The sequence below is a fragment of the Scomber japonicus genome, chromosome 4 (genome assembly GCF_027409825.1).
Source record: "Scomber japonicus isolate fScoJap1 chromosome 4, fScoJap1.pri, whole genome shotgun sequence".
In the NCBI taxonomy this organism is placed as follows: Eukaryota; Metazoa; Chordata; class Actinopteri; order Scombriformes; family Scombridae; genus Scomber; species Scomber japonicus.
Window position 1 is genome coordinate 756,070 of NC_070581.1, and position 20,423 is coordinate 776,492.

General features: G+C 38.9%; 2 protein-coding genes across 2 annotated transcripts; both read right to left on the reverse strand.

The window, feature by feature from the left end:
• Positions 1-279: 279 nt before the first annotated feature.
• Positions 280-9,200, reverse strand: suv39h1b (SUV39H1 histone lysine methyltransferase b). Its single transcript, XM_053317062.1, has 6 exons — positions 9,161-9,200; positions 8,232-8,377; positions 5,466-6,125; positions 1,276-1,422; positions 976-1,105; positions 280-563 (listed from the first exon to the last, which is right to left on the reverse strand). The coding sequence occupies exons 1-6, from the start codon at positions 9,177-9,179 to the stop codon at positions 430-432; spliced, it is 1,236 nt and encodes a 411-aa protein (XP_053173037.1). The 5' UTR covers positions 9,180-9,200; the 3' UTR covers positions 280-429.
• A 3,319-nt stretch (positions 9,201-12,519) lies between these two features.
• On the reverse strand, positions 12,520-20,082 carry si:dkey-16n15.6 (organic solute transporter subunit alpha). The gene is made up of 7 exons (XM_053317175.1): positions 19,960-20,082; positions 18,735-18,886; positions 18,533-18,606; positions 18,279-18,434; positions 16,295-16,406; positions 14,218-14,470; positions 12,520-12,944 (listed from the first exon to the last, which is right to left on the reverse strand). Exons 1-7 carry the CDS (start codon positions 20,024-20,026, stop codon positions 12,520-12,522), a joined length of 1,239 nt encoding a protein of 412 aa, XP_053173150.1. The 5' UTR covers positions 20,027-20,082.
• Positions 20,083-20,423: the final 341 nt, after the last annotated feature.

Here is a 20,423-nt window from a genome sequence, read left to right on the forward strand (position 1 = left end):
AAGTGTCAGGAAAAGGCGTGGGCAAATAACCAGTTTGCATATAGTACACAATAAATGTTCAGTGAAACAGTATGGTTCATTCTTGTGTTGCACTCTGTTTGAATGGGCTAATAAACATGCTAGATCACTCATCTATTCTTATCTATCCTGAAATTTAAACCGGGACGGAGAAAGATGTCTTAAACCATTGACATTAAGTAGTGAAATTATCCATTGATGCGGTCTTCGATGAATGGAGAAACCGAGGCTCTACACTCTGTTGAAGTATGTTAGGTTGATGTTTGTTGTGTTGATATGTAAAAAAAAAAAAGTTGTACTTCAGCTTTAATGAAGTAAAAATTAAAAAAAAAAAAATTGTTTGTATAAAAATCTGTACAAATTTCCACATCTTTCTCCAGATGACAGTGTTCTATTACCAGCAGTACCGTGTCAGAACAGGTACTTTCTACACGAGTCCGATCCACATCGGCACTCCACTCGAATCCTCTTCTTCGGAGAGCTGGGGAGTCCCGCTAAACTGAAACTGGAGTCCATTTTGGTGCTTTCTGTGTCGAATGGATCAACTGCAAACAAACAGAACGTTAGCATGTTTTTTGTCTCAGTTTGAAATGTCGTCTTATTAATTACATCACTTTACTAAAGGTCACTAATAAAAATAAGCTGTTAACTATTACTACTGCAGAGTAAATGAAGATTAAAGGACCTACAAAAAATCTTGCTCTCTGTCCATTGCTTGTATTGACTTTATTTACAGTTTCATCAGGAAAGAAGAACAAAGAACAGCAAAACAACATCTATACAGCAATACAACATAGCACCCAATGTCAGAATAGCCATTACAACAACCATGGTTCCAGGTTAAAAAAAACAAAACATTCAGAGATCATTCATATTACTCTGTAAGGTATTTATAAATCACGGCCAAAAGCCCAGAAATACTTGTGGTTTAAACCTGCTGAGTCAGACTTCACTTACTTTGCATCTTGTAGTCGAAGGTGAGCTCCTCTCCCACATGAATGGCCCGTGTTGAAAACAAAGCAATTCTCGGGAGCCTTTCGTCAATGTTGTCAATGAACACATTGAATACCTGCAGGTTGGGGTTACACTGCAAAAAGAGCAAAGCCATGTCAGAAACTGTTGAACCACACAGACACTGTGACACAAGTGACAACACAACTAGACACAACTAAATTACTGTAGTTATCCAAAGTGTATCGGTGTCCCATTAAAAAGACCCCAGCTTTGAGATGCTGCTGTGCAGTATAATATACTCACACTGTGGTTGACAAAGTGAGAGATGTTGCCTTGGTGCGCTGCATCCACTGTGTATACATCCTCCACATAGTCCAGGTCAAATAGGTATGTGGAGCCTTGGCGGTCGTACACATGGCCCCTCCTTTCTGCTTCATCTGTTGTGATGATCTGAAGGAAAGAGGTTCAAACAGGACAGATTATTGAAAATGATGTTTAATAGAACACAAAAATACTGTTGATTCATTAAAAAACTGAAACACGCACTTCAGATATTTATCAGCAGTAACAGTGCTAACAAGATCAGCCACAAATAATTATCTTAAACTGATAGAGCACAGTTCACATATAGAGGAAAAGCTCAAACATGGACAATAAGTGACTAGAAAGTAGGGCTGGGCGATTAATTGAATTTTAATCGCAATATCGATTTATATATATATATATTATATATATAATATCTCACACGCACTGCATTGATAGTCACACACACACACACACACACACACGCGCCCGCAGTCACACTCTAGCGCGCGCTCTTGGTCGTTCGCTCCAGATTCCGGGAGATTATGTCTCATTTGGGGGCGTCAGGGAACCGCTATCAATAGAGAGTTGGGATGTATGGATTACATAATATATTAATTTCTGTGTGGTGGGATCGATCACTTCTCAGCCTGAGAAATGACAGGTGTGGCGTGAGAGCGTGTGAACTGCTTGACACAGTGCACACCATCATGGTGTCACCATGGCAACACGACCAATTTGTTTAATAAGCTCGGCAGCCAGGAGATTTTTGTTTTGGTAGGTTTTGGCTATTTATTTTTATTTATCGTTTTTACATATTGCTATTATTATTTCCATTTATCATTATATATATTTTTCTTGATTTTAATTTATTTCTGGTTGTGCTGTTCAAATATATTTCAAGTTGAGTTCTGGTGGTTCAATAAATGCTTATGTTTACACATCTATGAATAATCGTGTTTTATAATCGCAATTTCAATATCGATCAAAATAATCATGATTATGATTTTTGCCATAATCGTCCAGCCCTAGGATCTGCAGAAAGAAATGACCACAATTCCCACATCCTGGTGTGCAAACCATGCCGTGTCATACTTAAGATGACTCAAGACTGCAATCTCTGCCAAAGGAGCTTCAACTAAATACTGAATGAAGAGTCTGAATACTTGTGTCAATGTCATATTTCAGGTTCTCCTTTGGAATAAATACGGTAAAATGTCTAAAATCCTGTTTTTGCTTGTCATTGTGAGGTATTATGAGTGTAGACTCATGAGGGAACAAATTAATTTGAGCATGAGGTTGCAGCAAAAGTGATGGGGTCTGACTACTTTCTGAAAGCACAGTAAATATGTGCGCAAAACTATTGAAAACCTCTTTCAATGTATAATATACTACCTTCCAGTTCAACCCTGACCTTGTGAGGCTCCAACTTAATTCTGACTATGCAGAAATTCTCTTAAGGACCAGTGATGACAGGAAGTCTTCATATTTGTTTGACCATCCATAAAACAGAGAATATATCAGACAACAAAACTGATATTGTGAAACAGTAGAGTTGTATCTCACATTGAGACATAGTCACTGAATACATATGTGGAAGCAGCTGTAGTATTAGGAACAACTTTAAATGATTTCTATACTGTGAATGACTCATAGTTAATTCATAATCTTTCAGTCAGTGTATCTGTGTTAGTGTCAATCTTGCTTTGAACTGGAAACATTAACAGACCTGAATGGAGCGTGTGTTATTAGGACGGGAAACACTATTTTAACAGCAGGAGTGAAAACTAGAAACAACCTGCTGAAACAGGAAGCCAATAGACCTGCTCACACAGTAAATGATGCTGTTTAAAGCAATAACTTGCTTTAAAACAACAGAGCTCCCACTCTGGTCTAAAGAAGTAAAAACAGCATCGCTCAGCTTTATCAGTCCATCTGCTGCCACCACAGAGCAGAGGAGTGTCACTTTCACACTTCACCTCTGTGTTCATTTAGTTGGAAACTTGTCCTGGACGTTAGCATCTTAGCACTGCTCTCTGCCGTGTGACACATCGGCTCTCAGCCTGCATTGACATGCTAGTTTAGTTAGCATGACTCGCCTCAGATAATTAAACTGGATGTGGAATTGTCATAATTTTATGCGTCTGTTTGAGCTCCTTATCATCTGTGATGGTGATATGTGTCAGAAAACACCCCAGCAGGTTAAACTGGACTAACCAAACACTTTTATGGCTGACTGACTCTAACCCACTCACTATAAACACACTTTAAGACAGTCACTAGCCTAGCAACATGAATGCTACAAACAACCTGTAATGCAGCACTGGTGTGGGTTTTATGTGTGGAGCCGTTATTGGAGTGTTTATGCTAATTAAGCTGTAGACCAACATGTGTCACAACAAGCAGTCACAAATATTCTCGGTGGTTAAAACACTGCAGCAGAATATTACTGCTGTTAACCACCATGACGCATTACTGACAGTTATCATCTTAGTCTCTCATTAACAAGTTCCTCTTCAGTGTGTTCAATGTAGAAGAAAGGGTTCTGTGAGTGATCTCGCACTCAAATGTTAATAGTTGCATGAGTGTTGAAACTTCTTCACATTCATTTCACCCATATCCCATTTATAGACTTCATTTTATTATTAAAAACATCTTATATATTGAAAAACATTATATATTAAAAGAAAACTGTCTTTTATGGAAAAGTCAGACATTCATTGTACAGTTTTAATAAACTCACTACAGTTTTTCAATGCACTGACTCCTAATTGTTGATTGTATTTTGTCTACAACATAATTAGCACTTAGTCTAGTTTTAGTCTGGCTTAGACCAATGTGGTCTTGCCCTAAACATAACTTGTGCATCCTTCAGTATATCTTCTGAGTAATTTCTGATAGTTACACTTCTGCACTATAACATATCTTAATTTGTTAAATTATTGACTGCAATTCATTAATAATCAATTAATCACGGATTTCCCTACACTCATATCATTTCAACATGACTTGCCTTTTTTGGTTTGTCGCTGTTTCTAAAAGACTTACTTTATTGAATGTGTTTGAGTTGCATATATTAAAAATGACCAAAATAAACTGAACTTAACTTAGTTCTGAAACAAAGTGGCAGCTAAATGTAATGTGTGTGTATAAATGTTAATAGTATGGTGTCTCTTATTAGTTGAGATGACTTTTTCATGATTAGAAAGTTGCATTCAGTGTGTGAAGAATGTGATGACAGTATGACTTTACAATGATCAACTGAACTTACTTTTGATCAGGTCTTACGTAGTGCTGGTGGATATCACATCAAATCAAAATGATCAATTATGACTATATCTACTTCACATATCCATTTATTAAAAACACTTTGATCTTCCTGTTTTAGGAAACAAAACCTCCAAAGTAAAATAGGCTCTACATCACATACTGTAAGTGATGGCTATCAAAATGAGTAATTAGTAGTGAGATTTGAATAGTGCTAGAATTATTACTAATGGCAATAAAAACTTTTCTAGAGCTCACGCTGACATCTTAAAATGTCTTTTTGTCCAACCAACTATATAAGTCAGAGAAAAGCAGCCAATGTTCCCATTTGAAAAGATGGAATCAGTTGTTCAAATGTTTTGTTTTAAAAATGACTTCACAAAATAGCTGCAGATTCATTTTTATCAGATCAATCATCTTGTTATTACAACTCTAGCTTCTAAAACGTTTGAGGTTTTTATTTTTTATTTCTGTTATCACATTCCATCAGCAGGATGTCGTAGCTCCTTCTCAACTTTCACTGTTTGCACTCATGGTTTATTGCTAACCTCTCAAAAAACAGTGACAGCAGCAGTTTTTTTCTCCCATGCCATCATTACATTTCTAACTCACCACTTGCTTCCCTGTTACACTCTCACGCATCAGGTGTCAAATATCAAACGAGTATTGTCATGTCTGAATGAAGCTGTAAAAAGTTCCTCAATCTGAATGAGTAGACGCTCACTTACAGATGAATGAAGTCAGTAATGTTATGTATCCCAGCTCTGAAAAGAGCAATGGTAACTTGTTTTGGTTTACCAGCTCTCTGATAGCTGCACTTGACCTGAAAACTGTTGTGCACTTTGGCTTATAGGGTTAAGCTTGGCATCAGCCTGTATGAAGGAATGAATGTATCAAACATGATTTGTGCGGCCAAGTCTTACCTCGCCCACGTACTCCATGACGAAAGTGTTCTTCTTGATATGCTGCAGTGTGCGGACACCCCACCCCCGACCGTTCTCTGTCTTAAAGATGCACAGGTCGAACTGGATGCCCTTCTGCACCACTCTGTTGGGACAGTCGAGGTTACAGCTGCATTGGGAGTTACACTCGTATATGGGTTCTCCTGGCTTTACCCGGACCTGGCCCCGGTCGTTGTAGGCCATGCGGTGCAGGGAGGCCCCGGGGCAGCAGCCGTTCACCGGCTCCTTGAGACAGTTCTTGCACTCGCAACCTACGGCCATCTCATCTAATACGATGCCCTGGCCTACTTTGTAATTGTTGATGTAGGTGAAGTTTTTCGGTGGGCCCTCGAGGTCTACTTCGTTCTGAACGAAGATGCGACCGGGGTGGTTGCGGGTGTCGTTTAAATGGGCCTCCCAGCGTCGCAGGCTCAAACGCAGTTTGGCTTTCTGAACCATGAAGGATGAGACTTCCTTGTCCAGCTTTTTAGGGACGCAGCGTCTCTTGTGGCGCCGCAGCTCCTTTTCCAGGTCAATGTGGAACTGCTTCATCAGTTTGGGGCATTTGAGGTTCCTCTTGGGTTCCCAGGTGTTGTCTGACTCTGGGAAGCCTATCCATTTGACCAGATAGAATTCCTCCTCCTGAAACACACAACTTCAATGTGAGCTAAAGACTGGATTCTTTCTAATCCCTTATAGTGTTTCCCCTGGGATTTTTTTCAGGGGGGGTTGAAGGCCCCTCCCAAAACTACTAGTGTTGTCGTTAGTAGAGATGGTTAGCCCTAACATTACCATGTAAAAGATACTACTACTCTTACTGATAGTAATAAATGTATGTATGTATGTATGTATGTATGTACGTATGTATGCATGTAAGTAAGTAAGTAAACACACACACACACACACACACACACACACACACACACACACACACACACACACACACACACACACACACACACACACACACACACACACACACACACACACACACACACACACACACACCTACTTTTCCTTTCATCAACCTTGTAAGGACAAAAAAAACACTACTCCCCAGGAATGCTAAGGCCATCAGAGACTTCATCGTAAAGCAAATACATAAAGCATACTATGTACATGTATAATATGCATATCAATATATATTCTTTTTCATTAATAAACATTTGCTTTTCCAGAAATGTTGTAAGTGTGAATGCTGGAACAAGTTAATAGTTCACAGCTCCAAACCTGCACACCAGCCTTCATATTAGAGATCATCACAGTGACTGTACTAAACTGAAATATGGAATTTATTAGATTAAAAAAATGTCAAATAATTACAAACACTTGTGTGTGAAACTGGTTCTGTCTGTTTGGGCGGAGCACCAAACTCTCTTGAACACACTTATCTCACTGTGCCTTTTCACAGTTTGCACCCACAACATGTAGATCTGTTCAATTTCCTTTAGAAAAACCTCAAGATAAAGCTCGTATTGATCAGCACTGTGTGACAGGAACTACAGGAGCGTTAATACCACAGCAGCATATGTGGTTATGTTTAGAACTAAAAAGGGGAAATGCCACACATTTTACACCTCTGCAAAAGAGTAATATCAAGCCTTCTGAGTCTCCAGAGGGAGCTGTGTGAAATCTTACTTAAAATAAACACCAGTGATGTCACTGCTGAAGACTGCAAGTTTCTCTGACTTAACTGTTTGAGGTTGTGTTGTAGGTAATATAGGGACCAGGTTTTGACAAAGAATTAAAAAAACATGTGTGTTCATTCTGACACTTTCTTTGTGTCGTATGTCTGATAATGTCATAATGTTGCAATGTGGGAGGAGCAGCTGGTGGTGGAGCACTCTGTATCCTTATTATTTGCAACAGAGCCGAATTGTTTTACTTCATTAATTGTTGTCTCTGTAGAGTCATCTGTACAGTCATATCCATGCTGTAGTATCTAATCAGACCGGTCACACCTCCACCAATGCGGATTTGATAGAAAGTTAACTGTTATTGCACACACGTGCATTCAGGATCAAGATCCCCTGGTTCAGGATACATAGTATATAGATAGTATGCGGTGTGTTTGATAGATAGAATTTGTATTAGAGGTTATTTTAAAACCAGATCAGATGATGAAGTTAAAAAATGTTCTTTTACTTATTTCCCCACATTCAAACAACATGGTACAGCATACGTCAAACATGGCAGTCTCACTCAATCATCATCACTGTGTCCTGCAGGCCTTCCCAATGACAGTATACCAGACGCTACAGCTGAACCTAATAATAATAATAATAATAATAATAATAATAATAACAGTTTACTTGTGTTGTATTTTTTGATTGAGCCTTAATGTCCCTTATGATCAGGTAAAAATAAGAAAATTCTTAGTTCTTTTAAATTTAGAATATAATATAATATCCTTGCAATAAGCATACCACTGCAAAGCTTCCACTTTTCAGTGTTTTCCTGTCAGATATCAACTGTGACACTTATTGCACAGCTATATACAGTACAAGTCAAAAGTTTGGGCACATTTTTCCATTTACATCAATGAGAGAGTGTGTCCAAACTTTTGACTGGTACAGTACATATTAACTTGGGTCATTTATACGCCGACCTTTTTGTCCCTTTTCTTATAACATAAAGAAATATTGACTAAAAAACTGTTGCATTTACGTTATTGCGCAATGGCTGTGTAATGCATCCTATCAATTATCAAAGGTGAGCTGCGCCGTGTTACAAAAACTGAAACCATACCTTATTCCTCTTGTAGTCACAGAGGAACTCCACCTCGTACTCGTTGACGTTGGCTCTGTTCACCCCCAGCTGTTTACAGTAGAGCCTCTCTCTGCGACACAGGGCTTGGAGCTCATCCCAAGACGTCTTACAGGGCACACTGCAATCTGACACAGCAATTCCCTTTAACTACAGTTAAATGAACCAAACTCCATTCAAAAGTCAGCCGACATAAACCTGCACAGAGCACTGCTGAAAGCGCACGTCAAAGATAGTACTATTTTAATAAGTGTTGGATTTGACCAGATCTATAGGTAAATTCGGCATTCATACACCGCCATGTGGAGCATTGTTTGTCGGTAAAATCTATGTTTATGAGATCCCTAGCTGCATTTCTACCGCCAAACACGGCGGCGGAAAAGATAGTGACATAGCGCGTAACTTTGTATTAAGTTTCAAAAGACAGAAAGTTGTCGTTTTAGCAGTTATATGAGATTAGATATATATTTATCACGGAAACACACAATATTGAGCAGCTAATATTTCATGATATTAGGAACATTTACGTGGCGTGGCGCGTTACGCTTGCAGAGTACATTTGCCCGCTAAACCGCAGTAGACTGTTCATACAACGCAAACTCCGACGATAACATTACAAACTCTTTAGTGTATAGTTCCTTAAGTAAATAACGTATTGCTCAATGCATGCACAGTAACATCCAGTTCACACGACGACACAGAAGCCACATTAAAGCGTACGAGCACTACTAACTTCCCTGAGTCTTCGTGATATAACGTTAGATTAACGCACAACGTTACGTCAATTCAGTGAGAAAAAAGAGTGCACATTACGTGTCTTTTAAAAGCTTTACAATTACATTACACCAAACAACAAGAGTAGATAACTGTACAATGGAATATAAATTTAATTATCGTCCTTCATGAGTTACCTTTTAAAATTTCCGCCATGTTTTCCGCACAGCCGCCAAAATAGGAGAAACTACATTGGTGGGGAGGATCCTGCAGCAGAGTGGACTTTAGCGGCTTCTGACTGGTTGAGCGTCGTCTGTAAGCGCTCTCATTGGTGCAGATGTAGTCATGAGGGGTTTGGGTCGGAAAACAACAGACGTCGTATGAAGCCTTTGAATTCACAGTCAGGTTACGGAGGTTGTACGTTGAACATTCCGCCGGTAGTTTGTTGAGTGAAACTAAAAGTTTCAAAACTATAGGTCTGTTTGCGTTTCCACCACATCTACAAATCATCAGATGAAGAAATGACGGTGTCACTAGAAACTGTGTTGACACATGTAAAAACAATACAGTTCTTTATATGTACGCTTGTGTCTTATATGTAGGTTAATGAATGAATGAAATGGAGAAATGCTGAGGTGGAAAACTCCAGGCAATTTATAGTAAACTCCATGATATCACAGATCTGTATCCTCGATAACAACATGATTAATAATAAAATAAAATTAACTCCATTATCTCCTCAATGAAAGGTCTGACAACATATCATCCACAATCGAGTATACAGATATAAAACTATTCACTTTTTGAGAGTTAACGTATATAATGACAAACCACCAGACAAACACTACACAGACTCACTCCCACGGACCTGCAAAAGAAAACCTGGTTTCGAGCGCCTCCTCCTGGTGACTCTAAACAAGTTCAGGAGCAAGTGATTGGCTGAACCAGTTTGTTTTTTATTATTATCACTGAATATGCCAAAGCTTCAGAATACATTAAAGCACTGAAAATAAAAATAATGTATAGCAAAAAAAATACATTAAAGCAGTCTTTAATTAATTTAAAATTACAGAAAGATGAATTGGTAAGGAATCTTTATTGTAGGCCTACCTTTATTGCCATATTGAAAGAGGCACAATGTAACAACACAACTAGACAAACTTCTACATATACATGTATTCATGAATGGGTCATTGCGGAAAAGGATATGGAGGGGAAACACAGTTTATTATGAGCTCTAAAATGCTGATAGCCCGCTTTTCAGATAAAAGCATGCTAAGAAGAGTTTTAGTTTATCTAAAACTTTATCTCAACCTTCCCAAAACAAAGAACCTGACAAAAATTAAACAAAATAAAAATGAAAAGTTAGCTGTCTCTTACTTTGAAGGAATTATGTCCTCATACAGCATGATAGAAAAATATAACCAGACAAAGAAGATTAGATTGAGGCGAAATTATAACCACTTACATTATGTTCTTTAGATCTGCACATTACCAAACACTACTGTGACTAATGCTGCACAACTTTTCTGTCCTATAAAAAACAGAAGCTCCTGAAGCCATTTTTAAAAAAGATGTTATTTTTAAGATAAAACCCACAACAAATGACGAAAACAGATGAAACAAGAGTCATGAATCATACTTGGTGAATGACATAGTCCACATTTACATAGACAGCTGGTTATCTGCTTCCTCTGTGATAGCAGAGTTCACTGCTTCTGGCAGCTGTGGTCTGCGTCAAGTGTCACACCTGTCTGCATGACTGAGTTGTGTTAATCACACCCCTAACCATAACCACTACTTGCCTAATTTTAATCTTTACTCTAAACTTAACCTTAAACTAAGCATAGCCTTGACTTAAAAATAAGCTCTTTAGTAACTTCAGTAGTTTGGTTTTAAATTTTGATTTACATGTGTGCAAATAATAAATAAATGTGTGCCTTTTAAATAAAGTTTTTGTATTTACAGTATTTATGTGTGTAACAGCCTCTATTAATGACTGTCGAGCAAAATGAATGATCATGCCACATTCTTTTATCAGCATATTTGTAGCAAGTAGCAAGTTAATATAGTTTAACTTGCAAGTTAATAACACATGAATGAGAATTCACTCCAGTGTCATTTACACAGGGTTTCACTGCATCATATTAAATATAAGATGTCATTATGGTATAAAGAAGCACAATTATGTTTAGTGAGAGCACTGTACAACCAGAAAAGTAGGAACTTATGTGCATTGCAATGCTGTTTAATAATAAAACTTTCAGGGCATTTCTGAAAAAGACTCTTTTCATGCTGAAATGCTTTTCTTCCATCTCTGTTTGATTTTGATTATCAATGAAGCCTAGAAACCAGGAGATGCTTGCAAACTGAAAAAAATATACTTCAGCACACACCCGTGAGAAGAGCTGTATTGTTTGATCTGCTGTATTGGAATTTAAAATAAGGTATCACTGAAAAAACAGAAGAAAGTTAACCTCTACCAGGGACTATGTATGACCGACAGGCCCCATCATTACAAAAAAAGTGTGTTTTTTCCATCCACACACTAAATCATAATCATTTTTTTGGAAGTTGAAGGGCTGAAAACAAAGGGGAAAAATATGTTTGAGTAAGCGTTCCTTCTCCATCTACACAGCTGGAGTGTATTTCAATACAGTAAATCTTGAATAAAGCAGTGACATGGCGTTCTATCTAACTGCTCTATTCATCTAATTTACAGTTTATGCTGCTATAGGCTTAGACTGCCGGGAGACTCCCATGATGCTCTGAGCTCCTCTCTCCTCCTCCCTCTCTCTCTCTATACATCCATCTATCTATATCCATTAACATTCATGTACTACTAATGCATTCAATAACCTAAACTTCTTCCCCGGAATTGTCTGTGCTTTCCTACTAGCTTGAATGTTGATTTGCATTGTGCTTCTCTCCTCTCCTTCCTCTCTCTCCTCTCTACCCCAACCAGTCGAGGCAGATGGCCGCCCACTTTGAGTCTGGTTCTGCCTGAGGTTTCTTCCTGTTAAAAGGGAGTTTTTTCTTGCCACTGTTGCCAAGTGCTTGCTCATGTGAGAATGTTGGGTCTCTTTAAAATTAAAACCTGATGAGTACGGTTAGGAACCTGCTCTATGTGGAAAGTGCCTTGAGATAACTTTGTTGTGATTTGGCGCTATACAAATAAAGATTGATTGATTGATTGATTGATTGACAAACATGAACACACATTCACCGGCTATCTTATGTTCTAGTCAGACCAACACAGTGATGTGGGTTTGGGGTTTACCTATATGGGTCATTCAACGTCAGCAGACCCTCCTTCACAACATCCTGTCAGCCGGGGGAGGATGCGCTTCAGTACCACTACTAGTAGTACACTGTCTGTCCATGAATTACAGCTCAATGGTTTGTTAACTCTATCACCAGCATTCTGAGAGCCAAGCTACTGTCAATCAAACACAGACACTGTCATAGCCTATGTGAGACCTTAGTTTTTAGTCCCAGAATCTTCAGTGGTGATACTTAGCCCGATTTTGTCTTTTGTTGATTCTTTTCCAGTTGATCAAACCATAGTAACATCCTTAGACTCCTGATAGTTAATATCAGCAATGACTGTTATGTGGTTCACATCTAACTCAGTTTTGTCTGCAGGTCTGGGCTTTACTGGCTTCTGACCTGTAGCAGAAGGGAAGGGGAAACCATCCAGAGGAGCGTGCTCTATCTTGCACAGGCTGTCCTCGCTGTCGCTGTTGTACCCAGGATTGGAGGCGGAGAAGAGGCAGCTGCCTGGCCAGGCATCATCTGCTGGCAGGCCAGGTCTTTGATGTGTCATCTGAACATCCTCTGTCTGAACAGCCTTGTCCAGCTGACAGCGACTGACCGGGAACTCCACGTCCTCCACCATGCTTGGCTCCACCTTACGGAAAGTGTGGCGGGCGTACAGGCCGATGCAGAACATCTCCACAATCACGCAGTAGTGGTAAATCACTGAGGTTGAACAGAAAGCAAAAGACACACTCATACTCACAATCCATCTCTACAATCAGTCAATGTACAAAGTTAGAAAACTACATATCGGGGTTGAGCATAGCTCAGCGGGTAGAGCACCTGCCCCATGTGTTGAGGCTATAGCCCTTGTTGCAGGTGACCCCGGTTCGAATCCCGAGTCAAGCGGTCTTATCCTGCGTGTCATTCCCCCTCTCTCTGCCTGTTTCCTGTCTATCTCCACTGTCCTGTCCATTAAAGGCAAAAAAGCCCAAAAGAATATACTTTAAAAAAGAAAACTACATATCTCATAATTCCTTTTAAGAACCAGGCAACAAGAAAGTATTAGGCAACTTATGCACTTTTTTTCATACTGCTATATGTGCTTTATTTGAACATACATTTTCTATGGTACTCAGATTAGATGCAAACATACATAGTAGATGTTTTATGCTCTTGTCTTGATGCTTACATGTAATGTCAAAACATTTATACAAAACAAAGTATATTTAAATTACTTTCTATTAATTTTAATGTCAGTTTACTGCAGCTGCTGGGTTAGAAAAATAACCAGGAATCAAAGGCAATAAAAAAGTGAGATCAGGATGTTGCTATTATACTCCTGACTGAGCATCATGACTTTCAAACTTGAAATGTTCAAACAGAGGCTCTGAATTTTGGGTGCAGGGCCAATTCAGTAATCAATTCAAGATAGAAGTTGCAACTAATTTAATCTTATTTTAAACTATTTTGACCCTACTACAATTCAAACTACTTTTATGGCAAAACATGCAAGAGCTGCCCTGTTCTTTCATTTTCAACAAATGCTGAAAATGATGAAGAGAAGAAAAACTTTCAAACCAGGCCATTATACTGAGTACATGACTTCCTTCTCTTTTATGTTCAGTCTCAGTAAAAATCAAACCAACTATGTTCTGTATGAATTTTGTTCAACACGTCATGGAACAGCTCCTCTATATCTGGAAAGACTGCTTCAGTCAAAAGACATGCAAGGCAATGGTCACATGACCGGTTAAATGTACTCTAAAGTTGCATAGTGTAAGAAACGGTTCTTCAAAATAAAAAGCATTGTTCTGGAAACTTACTACCTTTCAAAGTTCACCAGAAATGCTCACAGTCCACCTAGAATCTGAACCTGCAGTCCACTTTAGGACCATGACCTGCCAGTTGGGAACCACTGTCCTAAACTACAGGTAGAGATGTAAACATGACCGGTGACTGCTTTAGAAAGAGGGCACTGTGTAGAGTGACTTACGCTGGGACCTTGCCAGGACAGAGAAGGGTGGTGTGCAGGGGATAACCTCCAGAGCACCCATGGTCTCCAAGATGCCACTCTGCAGGCCACACAGCACCAGCACCAGGATAATGCAGATGAACTTGGCTCTCAGTCCATAACCGTGTAAAGCACTCTTGGTGGCTTTGTAAAACAGGAGATGGCCGTAGAAGGACACAAAGGTTGACACACCTATGATGCCGTTCACATACAGGTTAGGGTTGACCGAATCCACCTGCAGAACAAGACAATGGCTGTTTATAGATGGATTATGTCTATCAATTCCACAGCTGTTTGGTGCTGTTTTTCCCAAGAGTATAATGTCAGAATGACAACAAAGCACCTTTGCCAGGTGGACTGCCTGCTCTGTATGTGCATGATCAATATCTTTATTTACACATCCCACACCTACCCACGCCTGCTGGCATAAAAGCACCCATGTAAGCTCACACTCACAATAATGATAATAATGGTTTGTTGATCCTAATATTGGTCTTAGGACTGGGCAATATATCGATATTATATCGATATTGTGATATGAGACTAGATATCGTCTTATAATTTGCATATGGTACTATCGTGATATAGCATAGGTATTTTTTCCTGGTGTTCTAGCTGTTCTTTTATTTACCTTTTATACTACTTTGTCTTTATTCTGCCCTGCCTAGGTGTAACTGACTGTCTAATTTGGCATATTGTAATAATGTGATATGGCAGAAGTGTTGTCTTTTCCTGGTTTTAAAGGGTGCATTACAGTAAAATTATGTAAATTTTTGAACTTACCAGTTGTTCTAGTAGTACTATTTTTGCCTTTTACTCACTTTGTCATCGACAAAAATCTCATTGTGTTAATATTTTGTGAAGGCAGTCAATATCGTGGCGATAGATATTTAGGTATTTGGTTAAATATATAGTGATATTTGATTTTATCCATATCGCCTAGCCCTAATTGATCTGTTGATTGATTTCACAATTAATCAATTGGTCAATAAGAAATCAAACAACAGGTATGTGGAACACAGCGTGATATTTTCTTTTGTCTAATAAAGACTGCAAAACTAATGAGCAGAAAATTCTCACATCTAATAATGTAATGCATGTGGCCTGTTTCTTCACCTCTGCCACTCTCCCCATTCATTGAAAATTACTCATTTTATACTGTATTTTGGATGATTGATTTTCGTTAAGAGTCATGCTTCAAAGCATAAAGCCAGCATCCACCATAAAACCAGTAACACACACTCCAACATATGCAAATAATATCAGCCATTGCTACTGGTGGAACTGGAAAACTGCCAATTGAGTGTATTGTGTGACTGTAGATCTGTTTTATTTTGGAGGAAACAATAGTTATTTATAATCTAAATAATAAGGTAGCCAAACACACAGTTTGAACACTTCATGCTTCATTTGCATGCAGTCCACACTAGTGTAACTAATCCTACTACTAGTGCTAATTAAGTTAAAGATGTTGCTTCTTTTGTAGTTCACTAGTCTCTTTTGATGTCACGTCTTTTGGCCAGTTACACATTTTCTTCAACTAGTTAAATAATGAAGGCAAAAATGTTAACTAGTTAACTGGTGAGCATTTTGGCTCTTACTAGTTAACTGCTGCAGAAAACTGTAGGTCACTAGTTAACTTGTAAGACTTTCAGCATCACTAGTTCAGTCCAGAGGGCCAGTAGTGCAACAAAAAGCTGACTAGTTTGGACTTTTTTGCTACCAGTCTGGTGCCACTAGTAAGGCTTCTGTACTTACTAGTTGGCCAAAAGTACTGTTAGTTGCTGAAAGGAGTGACTAGTAAGAGGTTTCGTTCAACTAGAATGACAGAAAGCTGAACCAGTGCGAACCAAATGTCCATATAGTGGACAGGAGTGGTGATAGTAGTATGTATCATTATCTTAATGTAATAAAACACTGAAAATTATATAATGTGATTTAAAAATGACAGGACTGATTAAAGACAGAGGCAGATGACCGGATAGATAACGTTACAGCTTGCGGCCACAGTGCTCCCTAAGTGAGTAAGTACAGATTGAAATGTGCATGAATGACTCACATCTCCGTAGTCATACTGTTCATCAGTCCACAGGACCAGCGTGACGAAAAACAGGATGCTGCGGACGACAGAGAGCTGCAGCACAGCCACCATCATCCAGCAACGGCTGCTGCTGCACACCACAGAAGAGGAACAAGAAGCTTTGACATGTGGGCAGCATGTCAACTTACATTTCTGTTACAGACTTCACACAATCACAATATATTGATACTAATGCAATCACATAAAACCACATTTTGACTTTGTGACATTGTGACCTGTGTGCAGTTGTCTCTTGTAATACACAGTAATGGAATGTAACTAAGTACTGTACTGAAATAGGCCTACCGTTTTAAGCTATTTGTACTTTACTTGAGTATTTCCATTCTATGATACATTTACTACACTCAATTTCATGGGTATTTACGATACTTAAAATAACCTTTTAGGCTTGTGAGCTGTTGTTTAAAATCAGTGTGTTTTGCTGTCATTTACTGCAGCACTGCTTTGCTTTGCCTCCTCTCCTCTGCGCTCTGTGTGTGTGCTGCGCTGTGTGTGCAGCACAGGAGAGACACTATCTGTACCTGCAATACAAGCTTCACCAGTAAACAGACAGTAAGAGTAAGCTTTAAATAAAAACAAGCTGCCTCACACATATTCAAATGTGAGTCTGACGCAATAGCACCAATGATTTGAATGTATGGCAGGAAAGTCACTGCCAACACCCTGGTTGTAATAATCGCAGTCTTTGATAATACTGCAAATGCAAGGGCTATACGCTCAATTGCCATTGTGTTACCTCATTTGGTGATAGATAGTGATTTAACAGACATTTATGTTTTAAATGCAGGACTTGTAATAGACTATTTTCACATTGTGGCATTGCTACTTTTTCTTAAGTTTTCACCCTGACTAGAATTACAATTATCTGAAAAAACAATGAATATATATTGTGGTCATATTTAAAACATTCATATATAGAACATCATGCCAAATATTGTCAACCAGCAGCTTCTGTGCAAAATAATCTGAAAATAAATTAGACATAATATTGTTGTGACTGTATCTCAGGCTGTTCATCTGTTTTGTAAATAGATGCTTTATTATAGTAAAGTTATGATATATATTATATATTATTTGTAGGTTATTATGCAATGGTTTTTAACTGCTCTGGCTCACTTGAGATCAAATTGGGCTATATGTAAGGGTCTACAGTACACTACAGCACTAACAACCATTAACACAGTTAGGTTGTCTGAGCTGCCACCATCATCTCTAAAGTGCACTCCAAATACAGCTCAAAACTTTCATTCTACTGAAATTAATGCTTAAAGACAGTGTAAAGTGAATTCAGACATTTTCTTCTAAACACATTAAATAGGTCATAAATGTATTTCTAAAAAATGTGTAAAAAGCATTTCAACCATTTAGATTTGAATTGTGGAGCTAGGCTTCACAAACTGTGTTTCATGATTTCTGTGTTCAGGATTTAGTGGGTGGGTCTGAAAACCATAAATCCGCCCCTGCTGCTGTAGAGGTATGAATACATTCAGCACACACTACTACTACTACAGTCTACAGTTAGCCAGTTAGCTGAGCTAGCCGCCGAGCTAGCAGCTGAGCTAGCCGCCGTGTTAGCCGCTGAGGTAGTAGCCGAGCTAGCAGCTGAGTTAGCAGCAGAAAGCTCTTAAGACATAGCGTCCATGTTTCGGGTAGAGGTGGTGACTTTGATTGACAGGTGACACTTGGTAGGGGGCGGGGTTTTAGTGAACTCGGCGGGCACTCCTACAGCGTTTGGTAGCAGAGAAAGAGGCTGATTTTTACACAACTTATATATTTGCCGATTTTTTTAATCATTCAAATTTGGCAGGGTGGTTAACAACACACTTTTCTATGGTATGTCAAACTCAGAACACATATTTATTCTTACTTTACACGGACTGTCACTTTAAACATCCCAAATGTAATGAAGGTGTAGTTGGTATACAAGTGTCTCAGTGTGTACCTGTTGACGGCCACCATAGGGAGGCAGCAGCAGCAGCAACAGGGGAAAGGATCTGGAGATACCTGCTGTCCAGACAGAGCAGCCAGCATACGACTTTTCCCCCCAAAGAAGTCTGTGATCAGACCCATGAATTTCAGCAAGGTGATGGAGTGATATCTGCCAAGATATAAACATTCAGCCAGTGCTGGCATTGTATAGCACATTCTGATTACTGTGTCTCATTAGTTTTATATTACATTTATGTTTAGACTCACAGTGAAGCAATGAAATTACACAGTGAGGAAGAGCGTGGCACATATAGCGCTATAAGGGAGGTCAAGACAAACACCTGCAATAAAAGGAACGTTCAAGAGTGACACACTGGCACCTTTGGTCCAAAACAAATCAAACTCAAGATAATTTGTCATTTTACTACTTTCTCTGATGTAATCCCATCTGTGAGTGGGTTGAATTTACCGGGTACATTCCTAATATCCACAGGTAGAGGCGTTTCCGTCTGGAGGATGGAACATGGCGCAGGAAGAAGCCCACCTCCTCTAGAAACACCCCCAGTATGATGACAGCCAGGCCGGCCGGGATGAGGAAGAGCCACAGCTCATCTTTAATGGCTGAGAAAAGACATGAAAAACACAGTTGGATCAAAAAGCACATGACATGCACACATGATGCCAAACATTTAAAAGACAATATGTGTGGAATTTGGAAATGTCTGACTTTAGTGAGTCCCTGTCCCTGAGAGGTCATACCAAAACACGACAGACACAATTATCTACATACTAGAAAAATTCCTACAAAGTGAGACATTAAACAATTTGTGTAGATTTTGTGCTTTACTGCATTTAGCTGTTATATTTCCTTTGATTTTCAGAATCATACATCTTTATTTTAGGGAGACTGTGGCATATTCAGTACAACTTCTCAGTTGCAGATCTCTAAATATTGTTTATCAAAAACGCTAAATGACAAGAATTAGATTTCCAGTGGCATCAACCTGATTTACTCAAAGTATTGTTTTGTCCTTCTGTATCCATTTAAGGGAAAACACATAATAATCTAATTATATAGCATATATTGTCAAAACATGTAATGATACTGGCATGTTAGTCAACCATTACTACTCAACACACGTAGTATTGGTAAAATAGTTGTCAGTTGTCTAAAACTAAGAAGTTTCTAGATCCAATACACCCCCAGCTGGATTTGAACTTAGTATGTTGGGTTTTAGATGTGTTTGTAGATTTACAAACTAACCCTCAGATAGTGAGTGAAAGTGAATAGAAGTCTCTCAGCTCCCCTGCCAACATCCACAGGCTCAGCTCAAACCTGCATCCTCTCACCCTTGCTCTGTTTTATATACACAAATGACTGCACAAGCAAGCATAACAACAGCTGTTTCTTGAAGTTTGCAGTTTGTATTTTAATATATTTCTATTATTTTATCTACATGGTTTTTTGTATGTGTTTGTTTATCTTGTCTGTTGGGCTACAACCACATTGCCCAATATAGGATCTTAATAAAGACTGAACCGAACTAAGATGAGGATTGGTTCTTATGACAGAGACAAATTGGCAACATTGAAACTAAAGCCAAGAAGGATTGACACTGGGCTTATTTATCGTTATTCTCCACTAATGTTAGCTCCTCTTAGCATTCAACTCTTCAGTAGAGAGCTTTACTTACCACTGAAGATTTCTGATGACAGCGGGATCTCAGGCCCAATCCAGCTGCAGTTGGCTCCTCTTCGCATTCTCTATAAAATACCTCTCTCCAATCTGTCCACCAGTTTAACTTCAGCAAACTGACACAATGACCCAACAAACTTAGCTCATAAGGAGATGAGAGGCCACAGTGTTTGAATCGTTTCCACAGCGGCTCGTCCTTTTGTTTCCGTGTTGACCTGACTATCACCATTAATGATTGACTAGATGCAGGTAAGAGGACAGGTGGGAGGTCCAAGTCCATCCTGCATCAGATCAGCTGCTCATCTGAGAAACTACTCAGAACAGCTGCACTGATTATTAGCATATTCTTCCATTATGAATTCAACCCAACCTGTTTTTTTTAAAAATTCATACAAATCTGACCAGAGTTTTGAGTTTTGATTTATTTTAGATGGTAAAATGCAAATATCCCAAGTGCAAAAA

Excerpts from the sequence above, each read along its gene's own strand:
- suv39h1b (XM_053317062.1), bottom strand. Across the intron at positions 6,126-8,231 it reads GTGACTACAAGAGGAATAAG|GAGGAGGAATTCTATCTGGT; the intron begins GTATGGTTTCAG and ends TGTGTGTTTCAG. Across the intron at positions 1,106-1,275 it reads CTCACTTTGTCAACCACAGT|TGTAACCCCAACCTGCAGGT; the intron begins GTGAGTATATTA and ends CTCTTTTTGCAG.
- si:dkey-16n15.6 (XM_053317175.1), bottom strand. The coding sequence starts at position 20,026 with ATGCGAAGAGGAGCCAACTGCAGCTGGATTGGGCCTGAGATCCCGCTG. Across the intron at positions 18,607-18,734 it reads GGATATTAGGAATGTACCCG|GTGTTTGTCTTGACCTCCCT; the intron begins GTAAATTCAACC and ends CTTTTATTGCAG. Across the intron at positions 14,471-16,294 it reads AACAGTATGACTACGGAGAT|GTGGATTCGGTCAACCCTAA; the intron begins GTGAGTCATTCA and ends CTTGTTCTGCAG.